The sequence below is a fragment of the Palaemon carinicauda genome, chromosome 9, assembly GCF_036898095.1.
Source record: "Palaemon carinicauda isolate YSFRI2023 chromosome 9, ASM3689809v2, whole genome shotgun sequence".
Taxonomy (NCBI): domain Eukaryota; kingdom Metazoa; phylum Arthropoda; class Malacostraca; order Decapoda; family Palaemonidae; genus Palaemon; species Palaemon carinicauda.
The window spans coordinates 72,470,227-72,497,726 of record NC_090733.1 but is presented as its reverse complement, the minus strand read 5'-3'; the positions used below and the strand labels follow the sequence as shown (position 1 = coordinate 72,497,726).

Below are 27,500 nucleotides of genomic sequence, written 5' to 3'. Positions count from 1 at the left end.
TGCTATCTAACTTACAGACAAGCAGTGATAAAATTACATTAGAAATCAAACCTCATCTAAATTTTAGTTATGGAAGGGGAGTGGTTTTTGATAAAGACCTGTATGAATTTACAGATGAGGAGATGCTTTCCACATGTCTACTTAATATATGGAAAGTTCATAAGGTTCCTGGAACAACGATGATAATACTTACTTTCCATGATGCTGATGTATCTTTCCATATTGTTATTGAAAATGAAAGGATTAAATTTCGTCCTTTCAAGCAAAAGCCCCTGCAATGCTTTAATTGTTTTAAATTTGGACACCCATGTAAAGTTTGCAAAAATGAAAAAATGTGTGGTATTTGCTCCAAATCTTATCATGGAGACTGTACGCTTGAAGCCAGGTGTTTAAATTTCAACTTGAATCCTAAATCAACTGATAGGAGATGCGAATTGTATAAGTTGGAGGAAGCAGCCCTCAACAAATCCAGTTTAGAACACTCAAGTGTGGGTGCAAAAAAAATTTGATGAATAAATCAAGTAGCAATGCAAGGCCTTAAAATCAAAAGAAAATATACCACAAGAGACATCAAACCCACCTAGCACTGCCAGTAATTCTAAGAAAAAGAAATGCATTATCTAATAATAAAGTGCTGTACAACAAGGTAAGCATATTGCCTTCTAAGGCTCTTTCATGGTATATTAAATTTAGTGCATTGCCTATTTCTGTACAGCCTTCGGCCCCCATTACCAGCACCTGTATTGGGGAAAGTGCAAAAACCTGGTAGCTCACCATCTATTAATCGGGAAAGAGAGACACCTCCATCTCTCATCCCCTTTCATAAGAAATATCAGTTATGACGTCAAGTAAATATGATGTTTTGTCTGTTGATGTTTCTGATTGACTCGAAGTCAATTTAAATAAATCAGAAATTGAAGTTCAGGTCCACCATCCTCCTCAAAAATTAGATCCAAAGGACAAAAAGAAAATCACAAATGCAAAACCCAATCTTTCAAGATCCTCTAATAAAACCACCTGGAAATAGTTATAGATAAAAAACTGCCAATGCGAAAACTTCATTCAAGGGGTCTACCAAAATATAAACCATAATTTTTTCCTCCATTTTGCAATGGAATTGTCAGGGTTTAAGGGCCAAATATGAAGAACTACGGTCCTCATTCATGAGCATTCCCCCATAATTATATGTCTACAGGAGAGCAAGCTTGATGATGATATTCCTTGTCCTCGTGAATATATTAGTTATAGGACATCATGTGATCACCGAGTAGGGAGCCGTGACGGAGGTCTCGTATATGTTCATCGAGATGTTCCCCAAATATCTTTATCTGCAGGCAGTGGTTGTATAGATTGATATAGGAGAAAATATACAATTTGTTGTCTGTACTTACCTCTAAATGATAAAATTTTATCTGATAGCATAGTAGAGGTGATTCAACAACTCTCTCAACTTTTTCTTTAATTGTAGATTTGAATGGTAGACATTCTTTGTGTGGTGATGTTTTAGCAAACACGAGGGAAAAAATCATATCATAAATTGTGGAGCCCACACACTTTCATGACCAGACAGGTACCTTGTCATGTATTGACTTATCAATCGTAAGCTCTAATTGCCTTCTTGATTTCGATTGGAGGACATTAGATGATTGGCATACTAATGATCATGCACCTATCATTATAAGCACCAACAATGGTCCACCTTTACAGAGATCGCCATGATGGAATCTTGACAAGGTTGACTGGGATAAATTTAGTGAACTAAGCAAAATTGAAAATATTGATGATGCCATAGACTTACTGAATGGAACTCTCCATACAGCAGGAGTCAATTCAATTCCCAAAACAACAGGGTTATTCAAACTACGACCAGTCCCCTGGTGGTCTTCAGAACTAACTGCCGTGTTCAGAGCCACAAGAAGATCTCTAACTCGATTGCGCAGGCACCGTACTTAGGAGAATTTAATTATACTGTATACAAGAAATGTAGAGCACAGTTCCATTATGCCACGAAAGAAGCTAGGCGCCAGTCATGGGTGTCTTTTGTGTCCTCCGTGAACAGTAGAACACCACCATCTTCTGTGTGGGGGAAAGTAAAAATGATAGCAGGCAAATTCACCCCCCAACCCACCACAAATGTTGAAAGGGAATGGTCGTTATGTGACTGGAGCAACTGAAGTTAGCAATGCTCTGGCTGATCATTTCTCAAATGTATCATGCAAGTGAGGAGTAACCTCCGGTGACCAGTATAGGAACATTGAAGAAAAGGAAGTTTTAAATTTTGCAACAGGAAAGGAAAAGTCATACAATTCTCCTTTTACTGAAAGAGAATTTGATTGTACTCTTTCTACTTGTAATGATACCGCCCCTGGACCCGATGGAATTCCATATGCAATGATTAAACATGTACCTGTTAGTACCAAGTATTTATTTTAAGCATTATTAATAGAATATGGCATGATCATAGTTATCCAAGTGTTTGAGAACTAACCATTATTTTAGCCTTTTCAAAATCCAGTAAGGATAAGTTCTTATTAGCAAAGTATCGACCAATTGCATGGACATTCCTATGTAAGATCATAGAGATGGTCAGTGCAGGACTGATGTGGTACCTGGAAAAGAAGGGTATTTTATCACCTATCCTGTGTGGATTTAGGAAAATGCTCTCAACAACTGATGTGTTGATACGACTTGAGTCCTCTATTTGTGAAATCTTTGCTTCCAAACAGCACCATGTAACAGTTTTTTTTATCTTGAAAAGGCATATGATACTGCATGGAGATATACCTAAAACCTTTCATAATTTGGGTTTATGAGGAGAACTACCACAGTTCATTCAATCATTTATTTCACATAAATTTGTTCAAGGTAGAGTAGGGGAAGCTTTATCAGAGAGGAAATGTCAGGAAGAAGGAGTTCCCGGGGTGTAACCCTATTTACACTAGCTATTAATGGGATATACTCTATCATTCCCCAAGATATTCTCTCAATGCTATTTGTAAATGATCTCTCCATATCATTTGTTGGAGCTAAAATGGCAAAATTATTCATTGGGCTGATATGAATGGTTTTAAGTTTTTGACAAGCAAAACTACTGTTGTCCATTTTTGTCGTATTCGGGTAGTGCATCCAGACCCAGATATATACGTCAAGGGTCAACGGATTTCATGTGTAAATGAAGCTAGATTTTTAGGTTTTATATTTGATTGCAGGCTTACATGAGTTCCTCACATAAAGACATTAAAAGCTAAATGTCTTGAGACTTTGAATCTTTTAAAAGTATATTCCCATACGTCATGGGGTGGGGGTAGGGGCAGACCGCAAAACTATTTTGAAGCTATGCAAGGCCTATTTTTTTTTTTCAAAAATTAGTTATGTGTGTGAAATGTACTCCTCAGCCACCCCAAGCTGATTAAAAATTTTAGATTCTATACACCATACTCGTATCAGATTGGCAACAGGAGCATTTAGAACTTCGCCCATTCCAAGCCTCCTTGTTGATGCTGGAGAGTTACCGTTAGACCTTCATCGAAAGTCTTCTATTATACTGTATTGGTTTAGGTTGCAAAGACTAACTAATTCCTCAGCCTGTAAGACTGCAAGCCTTGTAAGGCCCTCAGCCTACTTTGAGTTACACCCGAAATTCCCTCAACCGTATGGTTTTCGGGTGAAACAATTGATAGACATCCTTGATATAGTTAGAACTAAGGTGCTATTTAAAGTACCGTCAATGACTCCATTGAAAATACCAGTGGTATCTTTTTGTAAAGATTTTATTGGAGTTAAAAAGAATATTACTGACTTAGAATCCAGGTCTCTTTGCATGGAACATGTTGCAAAACATAAGGATTCAACTTTTTTATATACTGATGGCTCCAAATCTGATGCTGGCATTGGATTTGGAGTATATAGTAGTGCTTTTAATTGTAGAGGTGCACTTCCTCTAACAGCTTCCATATTTACTGACGTACTATACGGCATACTAACCGCTGCTGAAAAAGTAACGTTGGAAGAGGGGGTAATTTTATCATTTTTAGTTATGCAAGGAGTGTCCTTCATGCTTCAAAAGTTTTTAATTCCAGTAACCCTTTAGTTTTAAAGATTTTAAAATGCCTATTTAGTATTGGACTAATAGGTATAACAGTACAATTTTGCTGGGTTCCAGCTCATGTAAGTGTGCCTGGAGACGTGAAGACAGATTTACTAGCAAAGAATGCTCTGCTGCTGAGTTGCGACCATGATGGTGTCCCATTCTTTGTAATGATTGTTAATTTAACATTAAGAATTTGATTTCTAATAGTTGGCAACAGCATTGGGATGGTTTGGTTGAAATTAACACGCAAGAGATAACAAATGTTATATCCCCCTGGAAGTATAACATGATGCCCCAATAGTGGGAGACTACTCATTGTTGTCTGCGCATTGGTCACACTCGGTTAACACATGAATATCTGCTTACTGGCCAACAACAGCCATGTTTGGTACCCTTGATAATGAGGTATTTGTTGACCGCATGCCCCACTTATATTGGTGAAAAAAAATTGATATCTGTTTGAGGCTCGAGGTGAGGAGGGCAGGTTCATTGTTGCTAAGAGTCTTGGACATATGCCCTACCAAGCTAGCAGTCTTCTATACTTCAGAAGCAGGTCTTCTGGAAGCTATTTAACTCTTAAAACATCTACGTTTTTTATGGTTTTAATTGAATATTCTTTTATTCTTTATTTATCATAAATGAAATTGGCATCAATGACCTTAGATGTCAGGATGCCAGATAACTTAAAATCAGTCAATCAATCAAAACCAATTCACAAAAAGTGAAACACAAAAGACCTGAAAAATTATCACCCAATAAGTTTACTCTTCGTAATACTGCATATGAAATATTTACAAAGATATTAGGCTGAATAGAAAGCTGTCACACCCAGTGAAACAGTGCAATCCAAGAAGGGCATCACACATATATCTACTATAAACTTTATAATATTGTACATGAAACCACTGTGACTGGAAGTTTGAATAAATACATTGTCATTAGTATCAAGAGCACAGGCAATGGCAAGCACAAAAACAACTGTATCTAGGTTAAGGATAATTACCTGTGTGTATTGTCCCACATCTCTTCTCTATATATGGAGAAATCATAATGCAAACACTTCTTGACACGGTAAAAAGCGAGAGTAAGAACAGGGGACCAAAATCAACATCAAGAAAACTGTAGTGGTAGTAGAATGAAAATCTTGGAACCTCCAAATATCAATATTATAATGGACGGAGCAACAATAAAACAAACAAATGCCTTTGTATATCTAGGTAGTATGATAACACATGATGCAAGATGTATTAAGAAATGAGAAAAGAATACTGATAGGAAAAAAATGCCTTCAACAATCTGAAAACCCTCTGAAAACCCCATTGACAAACAACACGATAGGGATTCAGACAAGAGTTAGAGCACTGAAAACCTATGTATGGTCCACATTTACTTAGGGCTCAGAGACCTGGACATTAAACAAGAACTTAAGAAATAAAATGAATGTAGCTGAATTATGGTTTTATAGAAGAATGTTGAAGATCCCATGGCCTGAGAGAGTAACAAATGAGGAGGTTTTGAGAAGAGTGAATCAGGAGAGATCACTTCTAAAAGTGAAAAGGAGGAGACATGGAATTTCTGGGGCATGTAATAAGAAGGGAAACAATCAAACTTTTGTACGTTTCGGGAAAGATAGAGGAGAGAAGATCAAGAGGCATGCAAAGGAAAAAGTTTTTGGTCAGCTTACTGGAGGATGTAAATAAAATGCAACAGCTGGACAATTTATACAGAACTAGAGACAAGACCTGTTGGAGGCAATTGACAGCCCACATGGATGACAAGGCACCTTGATAGTAGATAGATAGATAGATAGACCAATGTGTTAAGACAGGACTCATTGCCAGGATTTGCATGCAACAGCAATTCTTTACCTGCCTCTGAAAATCTGTTATTGTAGTTATGTACTAACCTTTTTCATTATCTTCCTCGATTATATGACGATCAGTACCATGGTATAAAGTAAGTGTTAAATTTCTTAACAAAATTTTCATGTCTTTCCACTGATGAAGCAGATATTTAACGAATATCTCTTGTTCTTCCCTGGGGATAGATATTGGTTCCAGTTCTTTGGGACTTTCTGTTCGTTGCATCTAAATGGAGTATCTCCACACCAATACTTCCTGCGGTGGAGCTGTTCATTACTTTTTTATTGCGATCTCTGGATATGAATCCCAAAGAACATATTGTTGACATAAACATGCTTAGCTTTATTTATAATTAATTCAAAGACATAGTAGCCAACTTTCCAAAGGTTTGATGGATATTCAGTTGTTTTACCTGCCACAGCACTACCACTCCATGCCCTAAGAAAGTACAAGAAGTGGGTATATCACTCTATATGGTATCGAGGTTATCCTTTGCAATGTTTACAGTTAGACACAGGAGTCCCTGGCAAACCTCACACTGAAGTGCACACGGTCACACCCTTTCTTCATGGAGAATAACCAAACAGATAGTGTAAGGAGAGAAGGCAGAGGTGGTGGGCAGGGCTAAACACAGGAACTAGCCACATAGTAAGGGTGTGGCTGGGTTAACTTCTTCAGAGTGAGGTGTACCAGGAATTCCTGTATCCAACTGTACAAGATCAGATTTGCATGTTATTAGTAACTGACCATCTGGTTTCCCAAAAGCTTCAAGTACATGTGTGAGTGTGTTTCACTACACCATCCAGATTCAGTTATTTTACTTGAGATATTAACAAGAGCCTCTCCAACACCTTATTTTCATTCTCCATAGTTACCTTCTTGTCAGTGCTGGAATAATTTACTTTCCTTGTTTAAGTGTTAAAGGTTTTCTACTCTGCTTGCTTGATTGGTTCAAATACAGATTTCTCCTTTTCACCTAGACTTTCTTCTACAAACTCCAGAGATCTTTTTTTTTTTCCATGTGTAGGGCTCTCATCTGATTGTTTTTAATCTATTCCTGAAGACTTTCACTAAAACTGTACCCTTTCTCTGAATGGATTTACTGTATATACTTTGATATATATATATATATATATATATATATATATATATATATATATATATATATATATATATATATATATATATATATATATATATATATATATATATAAATGTTCTGCATAATGTCCTCATTTTAACCGTCGTACGTGATTCTAGTTCTCTCCTTACAATTCCTTCATGCATAGAATGGCCAGCCATTGTTTCAATGTGACGAGTGAGAGCACCTCAGACATGGTTTCCCATTATCAACCATTTTAAAGCATTTTCATAAGGGAAACGTCTGTCCAGATTTTGATTTAGAATCTGTGTTTGTTGCTTACTCTATGGTCTGGTCACGCACCACTTGGAGTGGTGAACACAAAACTCTCAAGACTATAGATGATTATTAGAATAAGCATTGTAGGGAGGTTAAGCATCTCTTGATGGTACAAAGGTCAGTGTTGGGAATCAGTAAAACGGTCAAATGCCAAACACCATAGAATCATCTCCCGAATAGATGCGATGTCCAATATTCTGATTTTAGTCCAAACTAATCTGTTTACAAACCCATTGAAGCACTTTTAGTGAAAGTAGGAGGAAACAGGCTAAGCAAAGTGGGTTGCAGTACCACAGCACTCTTCAAACACTTTAAATACACATCTTACACTACTTAACCATTTTAAATCAGAACAAGTCTCGCCCCTTTTACAATGAATATGGCATTAAGGATCCAATTTCTATCACGATTTTACTTTCGACATTTGATGCACAGTCCTTTTTATTTCAATTTTACCAAGTTTCAGAATATCCATACATGTCATTTATTCTAACGAATTCCCAAAGTCGCAAGGCAATTTGAAAATTATATGGATTATAATCACTAATGTTAATACTGTATTGTTAATTCCAACATATTGCTGGATCAAAATAAGCTCTAATAGAGCAGGTGTTTATATTCTGGAAGTAAACTATTCTTACTTTGCAGTATCAAATAGGTTTTTCTTTTTTAATTCCAGGTTATAATGCCCAGTTATAAAAACAACTCGGAATGCAAGGGATGGCCCAAGGACGTGGGTATAATAGCAATAGAGGTGTACTTTCCTTCGGAATATGTCGATCAAGGAGAACTGGAAACGTTTGATGGTGTCTCAAAGGTAAATTTGTTTGTATGTTTGTTAAGTAGTAAACCCATACCTTCTATCTATTTAATTAGCCACGAATTTTCCTCAGTTTTAACTGGTCATCAATTGCACATTACATGGGTGTAGGAGTTGCTGGTGCTGTAGCCAACCATTTTTTTTTTGCCGAAAATTTACTGTTTTATCTTTTATTTCGGAAAAGATTGAAAGATATTAAATTACATAAATCTTATAACTCAGAATAGATTCAAAGATAATAAATTGCATTTATTTAGTAACTCATTCTTTATAAGAATTATCATTCAAAAGCAATTTCTCGAATGGAAGGTTTTTGTTTACATGCTTTTCCTTGTTAGAGTAAGGAAATATGCTACTTATATATATATATATATATATATATATATATATATATATATATATATATATATGTGTGTGTGTATATATATATGTATATATATATATATGTATATATATATGTATATATATATATATATATATATATATATATATATATATATATATATATATATATATATATACGTGTGTGTGTGTAGAAATCACGAAAGCTGACACGTGATGAATATAAAATGTATAATACAACACACACACACACACACACACACACACACACACACACACACACACATATATATATATATATATATATATATATATATATATATATATATATATATATATATATGTATAAGTATATACACATGTATATATGTACATGTGTTTTATATATATATATATATATATATATATATATACATATATATATATATATATATATATATATATATATATATATATATATATGTATATATGTGTGTATGTATATGTTTATATATATATATATATATATATATATATATATATATATATATATATATATATACCAGCAAATCTTCTGAGCTCTGGAATCCAGTCTTCTTTCCCCTGGTTTGTTTGTAATCTCTGGGGGCACATTCTGATATTCTTTTATTCCATATTTCATTTTTTTTCTCATTATATGTCCCGTCATGTCCATTTCATTTTGTTGTATGTTGTTAGAATATCCTCTACTTTAGTTTCTCTCGCATCCATGTTGCTCTTTTTCTGTCTCCTGGTGTTATTCCCATCATTATTCTTTCCATAGCTGTCTGAGTTGTAACTAGCTTATGTTTTAAGGCTTTAGTAAGGCTCCAATTTCTGATGTATAATGTAATACCGGGAGGACATTCTGATTAAATACTTTTCTTTTTTAAAGAAAGTGGCATTTTAATTTTCATAATCCCACTTTTTTTTTTTTAGAGAAAGTAGCATTTTACTTTTCATAATCTCACTCCTTTTAGAGAAAGTGACATTTTACTTTTCATAATCTCTTTTTGTTCACCAACAGCTCTTCCTCCCATGCTTATCCATCTTTTGATTTTGGTCTCATGTCGTGTGAAAACAATTAATGTTTGTCCTAAGTACGTATATTCATTAACAGTCTCTAGAGGTTTGGTCTTAACACTTATTTGTTGTCTGTATTTTTATTGAATATTTTGTTTTTGTTTTTTCATATTAATTTTCATTCCTACATTTCTGCTTTCTCTATTCAAATCTTTTGTTGTAATAGTTAATTCATACATTTTCCAAATGTAAATTCTTAAAAACTTCTTCTAGGTACTCTGTGAATAATTTAGGAGAGATATGGTTTTCTTGTCTAACTTTTTCTTAATCAGTATTTTCTCACTAAATTTATGTACTTTTATGATTGCTGTACTACTTGTATGAATATCCTCAGGTGTTTTAACATAAGTATCACATATTCTTTGCCTTTAAAGGGCTTTTATTACTGCTGAAGTTTTGACAGAATCAAAAACTCTTTCATATTATTTAAATGCCATTTTTAGAGAAAGAAATTCATGTATATTCCCTGTAAGAACAGTATTTTTAATATTATTATGGTAGTATTTCATTGTAATTTTACCGTAGCAAGCAATTAATCTAGGTCCTTGAAATTTAGGAAGTTTACAATAAAAAAGTACACAAGTTTTGTATATATTAACAGATTCACTAATAACTTCAAAGAATTGAATATTGTTGGATATCTTATAGAAACAATGTAGGCTTGTCCATTATAAATTAAACCTTCTTATCAGTGGTAATATACCTTGTTTATTTTAAATAACAAGTGTTCTTGCAAGAGCTTCGCATATAATCATAATCCTTTTTAATATTATTATTATTATTATTATTATTATTATTATTATTATTATTATTATTATTATTATTATTATTATTATTATTATTATTATTATTATTATTAGCTGTGCTACAACCCTAGTTGGAAAAGCAGGATGCCATAGGCTCTAACAGGGAAAATAGCCCAGTGAGAAAAGGAAATAAGAAACAAATTATGTACATGAGAACTAATGAACAGTTATATAAAATATTTTAAGAACAGTAACATTAAAATACTGTAGATCTTCCATATATAAACTATAAAAAACTTAAATGTGTGTGTATATATATATATATATATATATATATATATATATATATATATATATATATATATATATATATATATATTCATTATACATCTATATATATGTATATATATATATATATATATATATATATATGTATGTATGTATAATATATATATATATATATATATATATATATATATATATATATATATATATATATACTGTATATATATATATTTTAATGAAACTGCATTAATTTCATAGATAACTGTGTCTTTGTGTTTTCATAGGGAAAGTATACAGTTGGCCTGGGACAAACCAAGATGGGATTCAGTTCTGATCTAGAGGACATCAATTCCCTATGTCTCACTGCCCTCTCTCATCTGATGGAAAGGACAGGTGTTGGTAAGTAAGTGACACACACATACACTCTCTCTCTCTCTCTCTCTCTCTCTCTCTCTCTCTCTCTCTCTCTCTCTCTCTCTCTCTCTCTCTCTCTCTCTCTCTCTCTCATTTGGTATTTAAAAAAGTAAAAAAATGACCTTGAGGGTTAAAATAACACTACAAAATCACATTTTGAGTGCAGCGCAAATTTTAATGCTCAGCTGTTAGAAACAGATTAGAATTGTTTAAAGTTTTGATGGTATTTAAGAAGCTAGAAATGGTTGGAATTATAGTGTAAAGTATTCACACTAATATCAGAGATTTTGATTGAAATCTTGGTTTACCAGCAATAAGGTATTGTCAAGAATGATAGATGAAGAAAAGTGAAGATGTGTATTGTTTGGCATGAAGGGTACATTAGAAACAGATGTTATTCCAGATGTAAAAATGAAATGTAAAGATTAAGAATTATACTCCAATCTGAGAACCATAAACAAAAGTTTTCAGTCGTCACACTCTTAACCATGCAAAGGGAGTAATTTACTGTAGGGATCTCTATGAGTTTTCACAAGAGGATATACTGAAGAGGTGCCCACATCTTTTTTTAAAGTTAAAAATCTGAAAGGGGATAACAGTTAGGTTCTTCCACCTTATCTACCTGAATATATTAAGAGTAGATATCTGAACATAGATCTCATGAAATATCACCTGCAACCAATGCAGTGTTACAAGTGTTGTGAGTTTGGCCATGTTATCATGTTAATGTCAAATATAATAATGGAAAAAGAGGTTTCATCTGCTCTAAATTCCATGACACACCCAGAGATTGTTCAACAAATAAAATTTGTTACCATTGTAAGGGAGATCACACTCAAATCTCAAGGCAGTGTCTTCAGTATAAGCTGGAACAAGCAATAATTGAAACTGCCAGTAGTGAAAATATTGGCTATGGCACTACCCAAGGCTAGAGAACAATGGTTTGATTTTGGAGTGTCCTTTTCCTAGAGGAGCTGCTTACCATAGCTAGAGAGTCTCTTCTACCCTTACAATTACAGTGCAATAGTTAACCCCTTGGGTGAAGAAGAATTGTTTGGTATTTTCAGTGTTGTCAACTGTATAAGGAAAGAGGAGAATGTGTAAAGAATAGGCCAGACTATTCTGTGTATGTGTCGGCAAAGATGAAATGAGCCATAACCATAGAGAGAGGGATCCAACAATGTAGTACTGTCTGGCCAGGTAAAGGACCCAATAACTCTCTAGCGGTATTATCTCAACGGCGTCAGTGACCTTAGATGTCAGGATGCCAGAAAACCTTAAATCAATCAATCAATCAATCTCAACGGGTGGCTGGTTCCTTGGCCTACCTACTACCTATAAAAACTTCAAAAAACAAGGGGAAAAGAAATGAGATATTGTGCTTGAGTGTACTCTTAAGCAAGAGAACTCTACCCCAAGACAATGGAAGGCCATGGTACAGAGGCTATGGCCCTACCCAAGACTACAGAACAATGGTTTGATTTTGGAGTGTAAATGTTATAGTTGCTATCTGAGAAAAGAATTGGCAGTAATTTTAGACTTCTGGAAGCATTGTAAACATTATAGATGCTGTCTGAGCAAAGATCTGACAGTAATTTTATAGCCTAAAATGGCTGCCAGATATTTGCTCAGACAGCATCTATAACATTTACAACGCTTCTGATGTCTATAATTACTGCCAGATCTCTGCTAAGATAACATCTGTAATGTTTATAACAATTATTATTATTATTATTATTATTATTATTATTATTATTATTATTATTATTATTATTATTATTATTATTATTATTATTATTATATGCTTTCTTAGCAAAGATCTGGCAATAATTTTAGACTTCTGGAAGCCTTGTAAATGTTGTAGATGCTGTCTTAGCAAAGATCTGGCAGTAATTTTAGACTTAAGGAAGTGAAAAAAGAATTGCTTGGTAATCTCAGTGTTGTCAGGTATATGAGAATAGAGGAAAATATATAAAGAATACACCAAACTAGTCGGTGTATGTGTAGTCAAAGAGAAAATGAACCATAACCTGAGAAGGATCCAATGTAGTACTGTTTGGCCAGTCAAAAGAACCAATAACTCTTTAGCGGTTGTATCTCAACAGGTGGCTGGTGCCCTGGCCAACCTACTACCTATCATATGATTAGTGCCCAAGCCCCCTCTCCACCCAAGTTAGGTCCAGGGAGGGCCAGGCAATGGCTGGATGATGACCCAACAGTTAGACCTAAAGGCTCCCACAAACCCCCACAAGGATGGTGAGGTTACAGACAATACAAAAAAACTGTCAATCTTTAGTGGGTCTTGATCTACCATCCAGCAGAATGCCAGGCTGGGATGTTTCCAATAGGCCACCACTACTGTTGTATCCAATCCTCCGGAGTAAACCAATAGTTGATCCCTAACATGAATACAAACTTACGCTATTTATAGGGGTTCGCCAAAAAGACGAACCATTAAAATTTAGCGAGGGATAACTACCCATCCTGCTAGTAGGGGGTTTAGTTAGCTACCCCTCTCACTCACACACCTGTGACTATGCTTTACTTTACTTTTGGCTCGGATGGAGAACGGTTGTTGCCGCTCTTCCTCCTTGCATTTTTTTATTACTATTAATCTTTTTGTCCTTTACTTTACAGTGTGTGTGTGTGCCTGCGTGTCTGCGCCATTCTGTGGCCATGCGTACCTGCCCTGGTCCTGAGGGCTACACCTGCAGTACTTTTATGTCTGTGGAGGACACTGATCCTCATAGCCTTTGCCCGATCTGCAGTGAGCAACGTTGTAATGAGTCTAACAAGTCTAATGAATGCTGGGTGTGGTCTGCCTCCCAGTGGGAAAGGTTCGGGGGCAGGCTTAAGAAGAAATCCAAACGGAATTCTTCTCCTTCAAAGGTTACTTCAAAGCAGAAGAAACCCAGGGCTTCTGCTTCCCGAAGTATCTGTTCTTATGGTCACCTCTGGGGGCAGCTGTCAAGCAGTAGCACAGGCCATTTAACTCTTGGACAACCTTGGTCCTTGAGAGACGGTATCACTTCTTCCCCTAGCAAAGCGGCCCTGCCTCTCCCCCCAGCAGGGTCCTTATCACTGTCTCCTCTTTCACAGGATTAGCCGTCCTTTAGTTTGCCGGGTCCTCCCTCCATGAAGGCCCTGCTGCTTTGCAGCGTTCATCGGCTTCGGAGTCAGACCCTTTGACCCTCTTCGATGTCGTGATGTGAAGAGGACTCATCTGCTGCCCTGTCAGCTGACTCTCCTGCTTCACCTGCTTCTTCTGCCATAGCTGAAGACTGCTATTCCCCCTATAGTGGCCATCCTTTGGAGGGGTAGAGCAAAGTCCCGGGCATGTCTATCCTGAGAGTGTTTCTCCCAACTGAGGAAGTTCACTCATAGAGACTCCTCTACGGAAGACTGCTGCTGCTGCAGCTGCTTGATCAGCTTGCTGATCTACCGGCCCCTATAGGGCATCATTTTGGTTGTAAACCACACTGTGCTTACCCTCCTCTTCCCCTTAGAGGTGTTCCTTTACCGTTGATGAAGAAACGCCTCTTTGTGTCGTTAGCCTTGTCACTGCAGCTCTCCTCTTCGGAGGAGCCTTCTCTTTCTGCTTCCCGACCTTCGCCTGCCTTCGGACCTTCACCTGCCTCCAAGGACTCTGCTGCGCATCACCGAACTTCGATTCGTGACTCCCCGCCAAAGGATTGCTCGCGATCCTTTTCTGAAGATGTTGGCCCTTCCAAAGGGCACATCCCGTCACCAGATCTTTGTTTGACTGCTCGTCGACCTTCGTCTTGCCGATCGCCTGCTCGCCGACCTCCTGCTTGTCTCTATCCTACTCAGTCTCCTGGTTCTTATACAGCTGCTCTTCAACCTACCACTTGTCAATCGCATGCTCGTCAATTGCCTGCTCATAATGATTCTCCTGACCATCGTTCTATCCCTGACTGCTGTACACCAACGCATCGATCCCCAAACGCGTTGTGCTCCCACCCACCGTTCTAACTGTTTACCGAAGCAGCATGTTGTGTTCTCCCACCTGCGTTTTAGCATCACATCGTCTATCCTCTCGTAAAGCGCCTACGGATATCCCAGCACTGACAGCTCGTCAGCATTCGCCCAAGCATCAATGTTCACCTACGCATCAGCAACCGCTTCTGCACCAACGCTCTCCAACGTGTCAACCGTCGCCTCTGCGTCAGCCTTCGCCTACGCATCAGCACCTGTCAGCTCGCCAACACTCACCAACCCGCCAGCATTTGGCAATGCGTCAGTGTTCTCCTGCACGTCAACACACTCCACCACGCAACGATCAACAACGTGGCAACTCTTGCCAGCGAGTAGACGCTCTTCAGCTTTCATCGATGCTTCAGCAACCTCTGGTCGCTCAATGGTCAGAACTCGAGGAAGACAGAGAACGTACAACATCAACCTTTGACTTCCAAGAAGTCACAGTAGGCCCCCAGGCCACAGTTAGGTGGACACAGGGATACTAAAGAGGAGCAGAAATGTAGGTCATCTCCTCCTTGAACTTTCATCCTCTCTCCAAGGAGAAGTAGGCTTCCTCTCCTCAGGTTACTGTTGACCCATTCCCCTCCCTGCAAATGCATAACAGAGCGACTGCCAGGAAACGTGGAAAGGGGCAATCCAGTGGAATTCAAGATTCCGAAGTTGCCGACCCCTAAGAAGGACTCTACTCATCCAAGACTTCTGCTTCAGACAAGACTCCTCAGAAGGAACCTTCAGCTTCCTTCCCTTCAGGGGATTTGTCAGACAGTCCCAACATCAGCAGACAACCCTGGTTTGGAGCCGTAGTCAGGCCAATGCTGCAGGTTTTTGGACCTGCCATTTCAGCTCTTACTTTGGAGGCTCCTGGGAACCTCCCGCAATATTCTGTCCCCTCAGTTACATAGCAAATAACCACGGCTTTCTCCCCCCTCTCCCCCCTGAAGAGAAAGAGAGGAGGGCCAGAAGTTGCAGACTCTTCAATGGTGAAACTGACTAATTAGAATGTCTAGGGCAAGGGCTAACCTTGCTGGTTCTTCTTCCCCCCCGATTTCTTAGTTCCTCATCACCTCAGCCAAAGTCTTCCATGAGGAGGAGTATATGCCAGGCTCTCCCCTACCATTTCTGGAGGAAGATCTTCCCCGTGATTGTAGTGTGACAACGTCAGAGATTCCAGGAAGGTCAGACCATCCAGACCGTCAATGCTGAAGATGTATCTTCCTCCTCGGAAAGAGTCGAAAGGCTCTAAGACGTTGTCTAAGTCCTCTTAGGGAGGGGGTTAGGACGGCAGTCAGTCACTCCAAAACCGACCACAACACACCCCGAGACGAGTTACCGGTGGTGGATGATGAAGATCTCGCTGCCAGCCCCGGATCGGAAGGAGAGCAGAGAGAGTCAGAAGGCATGTTCTGACTTTAATGAGGCCCCTCAATGGGTTATCAGACCTGGAGATGGCTTCTCAAGAGGGCAAGGACATGGTCTTAGATTGTGTCTTCGGCACTCAGATGCCCATGAAGTCCAGTGCAGCTTTACCGTGGTCTCAAGGGCTGAAGAGTGCCTGACATAAGGTTGCCTCTCAGCTCTCCAAATTCTCTGGCTCTTTTCGATCAGGCTTGTCCGCCAGGCTCCTCCCACCTCCTTGGGTCCAACAGAGGAGATACTACGAGGTCTTGGATGAGCCCCGACCAGCCCTTCCTCTTCACCATTCATTAGAGAAACTGACAAAGGGGGTCTCTCGTGAGAGAATTTCCAGCCGTCAAGTTGTGTTCTTGGCTACAGAGATTCTAAATCAAGAAAAGGTTGCAAAGTATGCCATGCAGGCTATTTCCATGCTTGATCTTTGGTTAGGATCCATAGGGATCCTGGTATGGACGGAGGATTTTTCCAAAGAAAGTACCAGGAAGGCAATGGAAACCTTCCTCCTTTAGGGTACCCGCACCATCGTGTTCCTGGCCCACCAAGTGGTGAACTTGTGGGCTAACACCATCTTCAAGTGTAAGGACACGGTATCTGAGAGATTCCATCATCAAGTCCCTAATGTCAAGGTCGCAAGGCTCCAGAACTCCTCTCAGGAGGGTTGCTCTTTGTTCGAGCCTAGGGACGTCGAGCAAGCTGCAGAGAGGTGGAGGAAGTCCCACCAGGATTCCCTCTTCCATAGGGCCTTGACATCCCGGGCCTACAGACCATCAGCTCCTCCGCAGACCAACCAAGCTAAGACCTCGATAGGCAAATCTTCAGCGAAGAAAGAGGGGTCTAAGAACCCCTTTCTGACCAAGAGGTAGCGGCTGTGGCTGCAAACCCTAGGACAGGAATTTCCCCTGCTTGTCCACCAGTTGGGGGATGCCTGCAAAGTTGCTCGGACAGGTCGAAATAACTCAGGGCCAATCCCGGGGCAGTCTCCGTAATTCGTTCAGGGTATCGCATTCCGTTCACACAGTCTCTCCAGTAATGATGTAGTGGTTTGCCGACTGTGGCCAGATCTAGCATGCAGACTGCCTAGTGTCTGTATGCTGACCACACTCAAACATTCACTACACAATAAAGATAAAATAGTGGAATACCCAGAAATATGGGCAAAAAGTAAACAGTCAAGAGAACTGGGCACTGGGCACCACCCCTTGATTTTTTATACTGGGCAAGGAGACCCAGATAGAACCTCAAATTTCCCCATTATCTTCTCTTGCCTTAAGCTTGCTGAATAAACAGGTAGTGAAAATCAACAGAAATAATACATTGCTCTATCTTCTTTAGGTAAGATCTCTCTAAGCTTTAGTAAACTTTAAGAACATTAGGCGAAAGGGAAAAATTTCTAGGCTGGTAACAGGACACGGTGGAAAAAATATATTGAAAGAGGCTTATTAACAAAAAAATTTATTGAAAAAATGAAGAACACACACCAAAAAAATTTAAGTACAGTACATCAATGAGAAAATTTCTATTGCAAGAAAAAAAACTAGTATCCCTTTACACTTGAGCCTCATAATAACAAGATTAACAAATGATAGGAATAACCCAAAAACCAAACTGCTCACACATTGAACACTATATGAATACAGTACAAAGTCCCCAGGAACAGGTAATTGTATTTGCATTCATTACGGGAAAAAACATTTCATCACAGCCAGGCTTATCCACAATAGTTTTGTCAAATCCCCTCACACTTGGGAATTTCTGTGAATATGAAAATTCAAATGCCTGCATCATGCTTCATGTGGCACTCAAAAAAACCATTGTACTTGTATTTCATAAGCTTTGTATACTAAACAACACAGATGTTCCACAGAGGCTAACTCTAAGTTTTTTCACATTATAAACCACACTCCTATATACAAAGTAAATGTCTCTTGTTTGTGTTTACTTGTGTTTTATAAAGTGCACCTTTAATTGACGCAAGAGTACAGTCAGGAGGTAAACACTTTCAGTCAGAAAGGATATCACCCTACAATAAATTTCAAGCATATGATCTGACACTGTTCAGGGCACCACTACTCTCGACAAGAATTTGTTTTATCACATATCACTTGGGCATAGCCAGTTATAGTCTGACCAGCGAAGTAAATAGGTGCAGGATTATAAAATATTTCTCCAATACTAGTAAGCATTGTTACTCCCATATTTTAATGCTTGTAACAGCTGTTCTCTCACATCTCTACTTGACTCCCTACTGTGTGTAGGGTATTGTTGTAAGTATCTTTTAAGAGAAACAATAACAGATTAAGCTATTTTTTGCGGGGCACTTGAGGCTTACTAACTAAATGTTATAACGAATTTCAATGACAATTTTGAACGTTACATGTATTTTTTCTAACACACAAACCATAAAGTTTTTTTTTCACTCAAACCCTTACTCATTGTAACGATAGACTCCTTTGCGATGTGATCAGCAAAAGGGTTGTCGAGAAGGGCGTTCTCCAGGAGGTCCTTGAAGACTCCCCATGCTTCTTCAGTCAACTCTTTCTTGTGAAAACAGTGTCTGGAGGCTGGAGACCAGTCATCGACATCTCGCCTCTGAACAAGGTTGTTAAACAAACTTCGTTCAGTATAGAGACAGCAGACACGGTCAGACTACCAGTTCAGGGTGCTGTGCTTCGGTCTTTCCACAGCACCCCAAGTCTGCACCAGAGTGTTTGCCCTAGTGTCATCCTGGGCTCACAGGATCAGTATCCATCTCTTCCGCACCTAGATGACTGGCTGATCCTGGCAGACTCGGTGGCAACCCTTGTTCAGCACTGAGACAAACTTCGGAGGCTTTGCCAAGATCTGGGGATCATGGTAATCCTCGAGAAGTCATCCCTGCTTCTCACTCAAAGACTAGTATACCTAGGAATGATTTTAGACACCAATCTTCACAAAGCCTTCCCATCTGACGACAGGGTAGTGAGGCTGAGGAAGGTCTCGAGACCTATTCTCAGACGAGAAGAACTTCCAACCCCGAAGTGGCAGGACACCTATCATCTCTGGCCCGTCTAGTTCCCAACGACTGCCTCAGGATTTGATCCCTCCAGTGGCGACTAAAGTCCAATTGGAATCAGGCCTTCGATTCCCTGGACATTCTGATCATCATGAGAACAGAGGAACGGACAGACCTTGGATGGTGGGTGGCAGACAATAATCTGTGGAAGGGTGTAAATCTTCTTGTCCTCCCGGACTTTATGCTGATTCCAACACATCAAAAGAAAGGTGAGGGGCCCACTTGCTGCACCACACGACCTCAGGCCTTTGGCCAGAGTTCGAAAAGTACCTTTATATAAATCTCTTAGAGATGAAGGCTGTCTTTGTGGCACTTCAACAGTTCCATCAGTTCCTGGGTGGCAACTCAGTGGTAGTGATGAGCGACAACACTTCAGTAGTAGCTTACATCAACAAGCAGCCCCTATCCCATATAGCAATAGAATTTCTGAGATGGGCCGAAGTCCACTTGGTCTCACTATCGGCCTTCTTCATTCCGGGCAAAAGGAATGTGCTCACCGTCAATCTGCATAGAGCAACTCGGATAGTGGATACCGAATGGTCTTTGGATCATCTAGTATCCAACAAAGTCTTGACTTAGTGGGGTTTTCCGACTGTGGATCTGTTTGTAACGGCCCTGAACTTCATTTTCCCGGTGTACTGCTCCCCAGTCCAAGACCCAAGGATCTCTGGCAAGATGCATTCCAACAACGGTGGGACAACATCGACGTTTATGCCTTTCTCCCGTTCTTTCTGTTGAGGAGGGTACTCAACAATGCCAGAACATCAGTCAACCTCTCAATGACACTTATAGCTCCGCTGTGGCATCATGCGGAAGGGTTTTAGGACCTTCTGCAACTCCAGACGGAACCTCCAAGAGAACTTCCATCATAACACAATTTACTCAGACAACCACATGTCAACATCTAACACAAAGCTGCAGCTGCGCTTTAATTTCACGCTTGGAGACTATCCAGCATCTCCTCACTCAGAGAGGATTTTTGCAACAAGTTTCAAAAGGGATGTCTGGATATCTGCAAAAATCTTCAGTGTCAGTCCACCAGGCAAAGTGGAATGTCTTACGTGAATGGTGTCGTGGTATTGGTATCTCTTCACTTGATACCACTATTCCAGCAATAGCAGAGTTCCTTGTGTATTTTGGCAGTGAAAGGCTATCACTCAGCCTTGAACCTTGCCTTTAAACTGAAAAGAATGGACATCTCATCACTGGAACTTTCCTTACTCATACAGAGTTACGAACTTACCTGTTCTCAGTTGGAAGTGAGACCTCCCTCGTGGAACGTGGTTTGAGTTCTCCGGTTCTAAAGAGGCCTCACCACAAACCATTACGCGAGGCAACAGATTGCTACCTTACTTGGAAGACGGTATTCCTACTGGCCTTGACTTCATCTAAACGAGTCGCTGAACTTCATGGTCTCTCTTATGACATCGCCCAATCAAGGGGATGGGGAGAGGTAACGTTCAGCTTCGTCCCTGAGCTTATTGCCAAAACTCAAGAGTCCAGGGGTATCGGATCCTAGATTTGGTTCCTTTCGGATAACGAGTCTCCACTCTGTAATTGAAGATCCAGATCATCTATTACTATGCCCAGTAAGAAGTTTGAGGCTGTACCTCAAGACAACATCGGCAGCTCATCCCCATGTGCCTTCACTCTTTATCAACACTGGGAGAAACAAGAGGAGGATCACTAAAAACTCCATCTCTGCATGGATTCGCAGTCATCGATCATGCTCGTGAATCTAGGTCCTCCTCTAACACGTCGACCCGGATCTCATGATGTCACGGGCATTGCTATGTCCCTGGCCTTCAGAAGAAAGTACTGTGACACAGGTTTTACAAGCAGGAGTGTGGAAGCATCAAACGACTTTCACACCCCAATACGTTCTCTATCGGTACTGTGGTGGCTGCACAACAGCTGGTTTAGTACCTGAAGCTCCTTGATGGAGAAGTAGCAAAAGGTTGAGGGCCCTGTTACCCGGTTTTAGTATGTGTGAATGAAAAGAAATGACTGGCTCTTTTCTTCATCCTCCCCACTCTTGGGGAAAGCAGCATCCTGGGTTCTCTGCACAAGCTGGCCTCAACCACTGCTGGTAAACCATAGTTCCCTTGTGTACCTAGCGCTGTATTGGGTCAATACTGTTATGTCTCCATACCTTAGCTAGGTGGTATTGGGAAAAGTCTTTGTCAACTCGGTTAAATCCAATGAACTCGGATTAACTTATACCTTTACCTCAGGTAAAGCCAAAAGCGAGATGGCAGGGACATCCACCATCCCAATTGGTGAGTCACCCCTATAAATAATGCAGGTTTGTATTCCAGTTACGGAACAAATGACAAGTTTGGAAATAATTTGTATTTTTTCTAACGATACAAATCTTTTGCTATTTATATAAACTTACCTGCCAAGCATGTCCCCCTTGAAGTCCCACTACCAAGCAAAGTGAAGCACAGTTACAGGTGTGTGAGTGAGAGGAGTAGCTAGCTACCAGCCTACCTCCTACTAAGTAGCGGGAGGTGTTGTTAACCCTCACTAGATTTTAATGGCTCGTCCTTTCAGCTTCGTCAAAAGTAATACCCCTATAAATAGCTAAAGGTTTGTATCGTTAGGAATACTATAAATTATTTCCAATTTTATCATTTCAAGAATTATTCATTCTTTTGCTGGTGCTAAATTTCAGAATCCTGATAACTCCACCCCTTCATCGTCAAGTCCCTCAAATACCAACCATCTGGACAATTATATTCTTACAGCTTCACCGGGTACAGATATTATTTCTGTGCCTATTTGATGTTTAACCGTCTTCTTCCAGTGTTGCCATTACTCTTAAATCATGGTCTAAACACATGTATTTCAATAGGGTTACTGAACAAACAAATAACTGTACAGTAGCATTATTGCTCAAAATAATCAGTCTGAGCTAGAAGATTAGATTCTTGTTCAGAACAGGTCTGACATACTTGTCACTTATGACACCTACAAAGATATAGGAAATTTTTCAGGAGTAGAAATGTTTGATCAAAATCAGAATGAAAGAGGAAAAATCAGGTATATGAAAGTACAAACCCTTCAAAAAAAAGTATATAATAAAAACTATATAACTAGGGCCGAAGAGGTTTTTACCAGAAGCAATATACTGGAAGGTTTGTTTGTTGATGTACCAAAGCAAATGGCTGCAAAAACAGAAACATTGCCTCGACTCAGCCTCTGAATCTGAACCTGATATCATTACTAATCAAGCTCTCAAGCATGTTGTAAAGGTCAGTATTCATAGTAATCTATATGATGCGTAAGTAGCTGAATGAAATCCAAAAGCAGCAATGTACCCCATGAAGAAATGAATCCATCTACAGTTATTAACATGACTGAAAAATTGATAATTTCGCATAAAACATTTGTGAATGAAACAACCAACGAAATTTCTTACAGCAGCGATGCATGCCTCATTTTGGAATTTCCTGACATTTAAAGCATAATTACATAACATTTAATCTGAATGATAACCATGTTTAAAAAAAAAAAAAAAGTGTGGTAAATTAAAAAACCACCATGCAGGCTGTGTTTGTGTTAATCATTTGATAGAGAAGTGTGCAACAGGTACTCTTCTTCTTAAGAAATTTATAAATAAACTCACCACAATTATGTATAGGCTAAATAGTTTTTTTTTTATGTTTTAGGTTACGAAAATATTGGTCGCCTTGAGGTTGGAACCGAAACTATAGTTGATAAATCCAAGAGTGTGAAGAGTGTTCTGATGCAGCTTTTTGAAGATTCTGGCAATACCGATGTTGAAGGAATCGACACTACCAACGCTTGTTATGGCGGAACAGCAGCTCTTATAAATGCTGTGAATTGGGTGGAGTCCAGTTCATGGGATGGTAAGTTAATATATCTTTGGTTTTTACATTAAAATGGATGTTGCTTCATCTCTTTTTATAGCTTATTTATGAAAGATCTATTTTATTGTTGTTAATGTTCTTAAAATATTTTATTTTAATTGTTCATTACTTCTCTAGTTTATTCATTTCTTTATTTCCTGTTCTTACTGGTCTATTTTTCCCTGTTGGAACCTTGGGGCTTATAGCATCCTGCTTTTCCAATTAGGGTTGTAGCTTAGCTAATAATAATAATAATAATAATAATAATAATAATAATAATAATAATAATAATAATAATAATAATAATAATAATAATAATAATAATAATAATGATGATGATGATGTCGTCTTTTTTGAAAAATGAAGAATAATCACGTAACATACTATTGCTCATCGGTATTAAGTAATAGAAGTGACCAAAAGAAACAAGGGATCACTTATATTCAAATAACCATATTATTTTTAGTGTATTGTAAGCATTGTGTAAGCTATGTCATTGTGCTTTATTGTGTTGTATTTTAGTCACACAATAACCACTTCATGATAAAATATGCTGGTTCTTCTTTTAGTTTTCAAGTACTGCACATTGCCAATAATTTAATAGAATAATTGAAAATTTTCTTCTAATTTTTGTTAATTGAAATTGTTTTTTATTTCATTTTTATTTTTATTATACCACTGTATATATATATATATATATATATGTATATATATATATATATATATATACCGTATACAGTATATATGTATATACAGTATATATATATATATATATATACATATATATATATATATATATATACACACAGTATATATATATATATATATATACAGTGGAACCTCTACATACGAATTTAATCCGTTCCAGAACCAACTTCGGATGTAGAAATTGTTCGGATGTAGAAACGAATTTTCCCATAAGAATACATTGAAATAGGATTAATCCGTGGTTGAGCCCAAAAACCTATGATAACTTCTTAATAAACTACTACACATAATTTTCCCATGAGAATAATGAACACTAAATTAGATAATAGACATGTAAATAAGAAGAATAGACATGTAAATAAGAAGAATTAGCAAAAAATGATAAATAAGAAACAAGTTTTTAACGTCACTTTACCTTAGAAACTCCAGCGCAGGTGTTGTTAGTCTTCGCTACGCAGAGAGGAAACGGACGGGCGGCGAGGAGGTAGAGAGGTTAACTTCGATAAACGTACACTTCCGTAACTTATTCTAACTTACACTAAGTGAACTTTAACATAACTTAGCTTATTTTTTTTTTATTTTTATATATATTTTTTTTTACATTTTCTTTTTTTCTTTTTGATGATTACGTAATTTTAATCACTATCACTCTCTTCATTTGAAATTGACTGAATTTCTTTTGCTTCACTCTTTTCCGTTTTCTGTGTTTCACTTTCTTCCGCTTCACTCTTTGCCGCTTTCTTCGATTCACTTACATCCTCTTCATCGCGAGTTTGCTTCGCAGTTTTTTTAAAGAAAGCATCGATAGATAATTGCTTGGTACGGCTTTTCAGAATGTTTCGAAAGTGAGTTAGGCAAACATCATCGAATTGAGAAACTACACGACAAACCTGCAATTTCTTTGGATGGTATTTGTCGATGAAGTCGACCACGTCTTGATATTTTCCTAACACCTCTTTTATTTGCGCCGAACCCAACACATGTTCTACCTCCTCGCTCCCTTCCTCGTCATCACTCATGTGCTCCGACATAGCATGGAGTTCCTTGAGCTCATCCGTCGTCAGTTCGTCATGATGTTCGGCGACGAGTTCCGTAACGTCATCTGCGTTGACCTCCAGACCCATGGACTTGCCAAGGGAGACGATTTCCTCTACGGCTTCCGCTGCACCGACCACGGGATCAGGTTCGGGGTCAAAACCCTCGAAATCTCGGGGAGCAACAGCATCAGGCCAAAGCTTCTTCCAAGCGGAATTCAGGGTCCGTCGAGTTAATCCCACCCAAGCCTGATCTATGATCTTCAAGCAGTGCACGATGTTGAAGTGGCCCCTCCAAAATTCACGCAAAGTTAAGTTGGTGCTTTGCGTGACATTAAAGCACTGCTTAATTAAGTGCTTGGTGTACAGCTTCTTAAATTAGAGATGACTTGCTGGTCCATGGGCTGGAGGATAGAGGTGGTATTCGGTGGAAGATGCAGCACCTTTATGAACTTGAATTCATCGAAGATATCATCTTCAAGTCCGGGGGGTGAGCGGGTGTATTGTCAAGGCATAGCAGGCACTTTAAAGGCAATTTCTGTTCATGAAGATACTTCTTCACAGAAGGGCCGAAAACTTGGTTTACCCATTGCACAAAGAATTGCCTAGTGACCCAGGCCTTCGAGTTGGATCGCCAGAAAACATGAAGCTGATCCTTATCGACGTTGTGTGCTTTAAAGGCCCTAGGGTTCTCTGAATGGTAAACCAGTAAGGGCTTGACTTTAAAGTCCCCGCTAGCGTTGGCACATAGGGCAAGAGTCAACCGATCCTTCATTGGCTTATGCCCAGGCAATTTCTTCTCTTCGGCAGTGATGTAGGTTCGACTCGGCATCTTCTTCCAAAACAGCCCGGTTTCATCACAATTAAACACCTGCTGCTCTACGTAGCCTTCTTCCTGCATGATCTTTTTGAAGTTCTTGACAAAGTCAGCTGCAGCCTTTGTGTCCGCACTAGCAGCCTCTTCGTGGCGAACAACTGAATGAATCCCGGACCGTTTCTTAAATTTCTCGAACCAGCCACGAGATGCCTTGAAATCATCTGAGGAAGGCTCGGTTGAACTCTCCCCAGCATCACCCCCAGAGCTCTCCTCCTTCAAGTCCGTAAAGATGGCGTGCGCCTTCTTGCAGATAACGGTCTCTGTGATGGTGTCGCCAACGATCTCTCTATCCTTAATCCACACTAGTAGAAGTCGTTCCATCTCTTCTATGATAGGTGTACGGCGTTTGGAAATTATAGTGATCCCCTTAGAAGGTTTCACTGCTTTAATAGCTTCCATCTGTTTAAGGATTGTCGAGATCATCGACATATTACGGCCATACTGTTTAGCAAGTTCACTCACGCGGATGCCACGCTCATGTTAATAGCAGAACTCACAGAGCACAACCGCAAGAAGCCGACGAGAACAGAGGACTGACCCCAGCCGCGCTAATTGAGCGTCCCTCCGAGGTCGATGTGCTGCCTTCTATCGGCGGAAATAAAAAACACTTCAGGCGCTATGAGCACCGACTACGCGTACGAGTATTGTTTACTTCGGGTGTCGAAAAAAACATTCGGGTGTAGAGTCGGAACGTGTTCGAATTGTACTTCGCGTGTCGAAAAATTCGGATACAACCATACAACCGGTACGACGAAAATTGCTTACTTCGTGTGTCGAAATAAAATTCGGGTGTAGAGTCAAAAATTTGCTCGAATTTTACTTCGGATGGGTGAAAATTCGGATGTAGATACGTTCGTGTGTAGAGGTTCCACTGTATATATACATACAGTATATATATATATATATATATATGATTACCTTTACATACGATTGTTCCAACATCCAACATAAAATTTGATCAAATTCTCGTATCGACACCCAACCTCATGCTCTAACATCCGACGTAGACCATACGCGTAGAATTTTCTCGAAGCGTCGGTCGTAGTTTCTTGTTTATGCTGGGAAATGGCAGCACGTCGAAGGGATGCCAGTAAGCATCGCATCGGTCTGTTCTCTGTTTTCGTGCGGTTCGTGTGGTTGTACCATGTTTGGTCCGTTATTAACAGTGCTTATTATCTTCCTTTTTTCATGTTTCAATTTTGATTTTGCGTATAATCATGGGTCCTAAGAAGCTAGTTTCGGTACAGGTATTAGTAGTGGGGAGAAAAGGAAGAAGGCAATGCTATCATTAGAATTGAAGTAAGAAATTGTAGAAAAACATGAACACGGTGTGCATGTGAGTGATCTGGCTAAACAATATGGCCGGAAACTTTAGGTTTGCTGTGTAGTTTCGCAACTCAATGATGTCTGTTTAACCCATTTCAGAAAAATTCTGAAAAGCCGTACCATGCAACTTTCTCTTGATAGTTTCTTTAAAAAATCT

General features: G+C 38.9%; 1 protein-coding gene across 2 annotated transcripts in view; it reads left to right on the top strand.

Annotated features, from left to right (window-relative positions):
• The window catches only part of Hmgs (hydroxymethylglutaryl-CoA synthase), a 254,176-nt gene that overhangs the window by 107,606 nt on the left and 119,070 nt on the right, over positions 1-27,500 (top strand). For both annotated transcript variants that reach the window (XM_068380076.1, XM_068380077.1), the window contains exons 2-4: positions 8,052-8,189; positions 10,930-11,044; positions 23,198-23,398. In XM_068380076.1, the coding sequence (XP_068236177.1) occupies positions 8,058-8,189; positions 10,930-11,044; positions 23,198-23,398 (448 nt within the window). In that variant the 5' untranslated portion in view covers positions 8,052-8,057. The remainder of the gene's footprint in view (positions 1-8,051; positions 8,190-10,929; positions 11,045-23,197; positions 23,399-27,500) is intronic.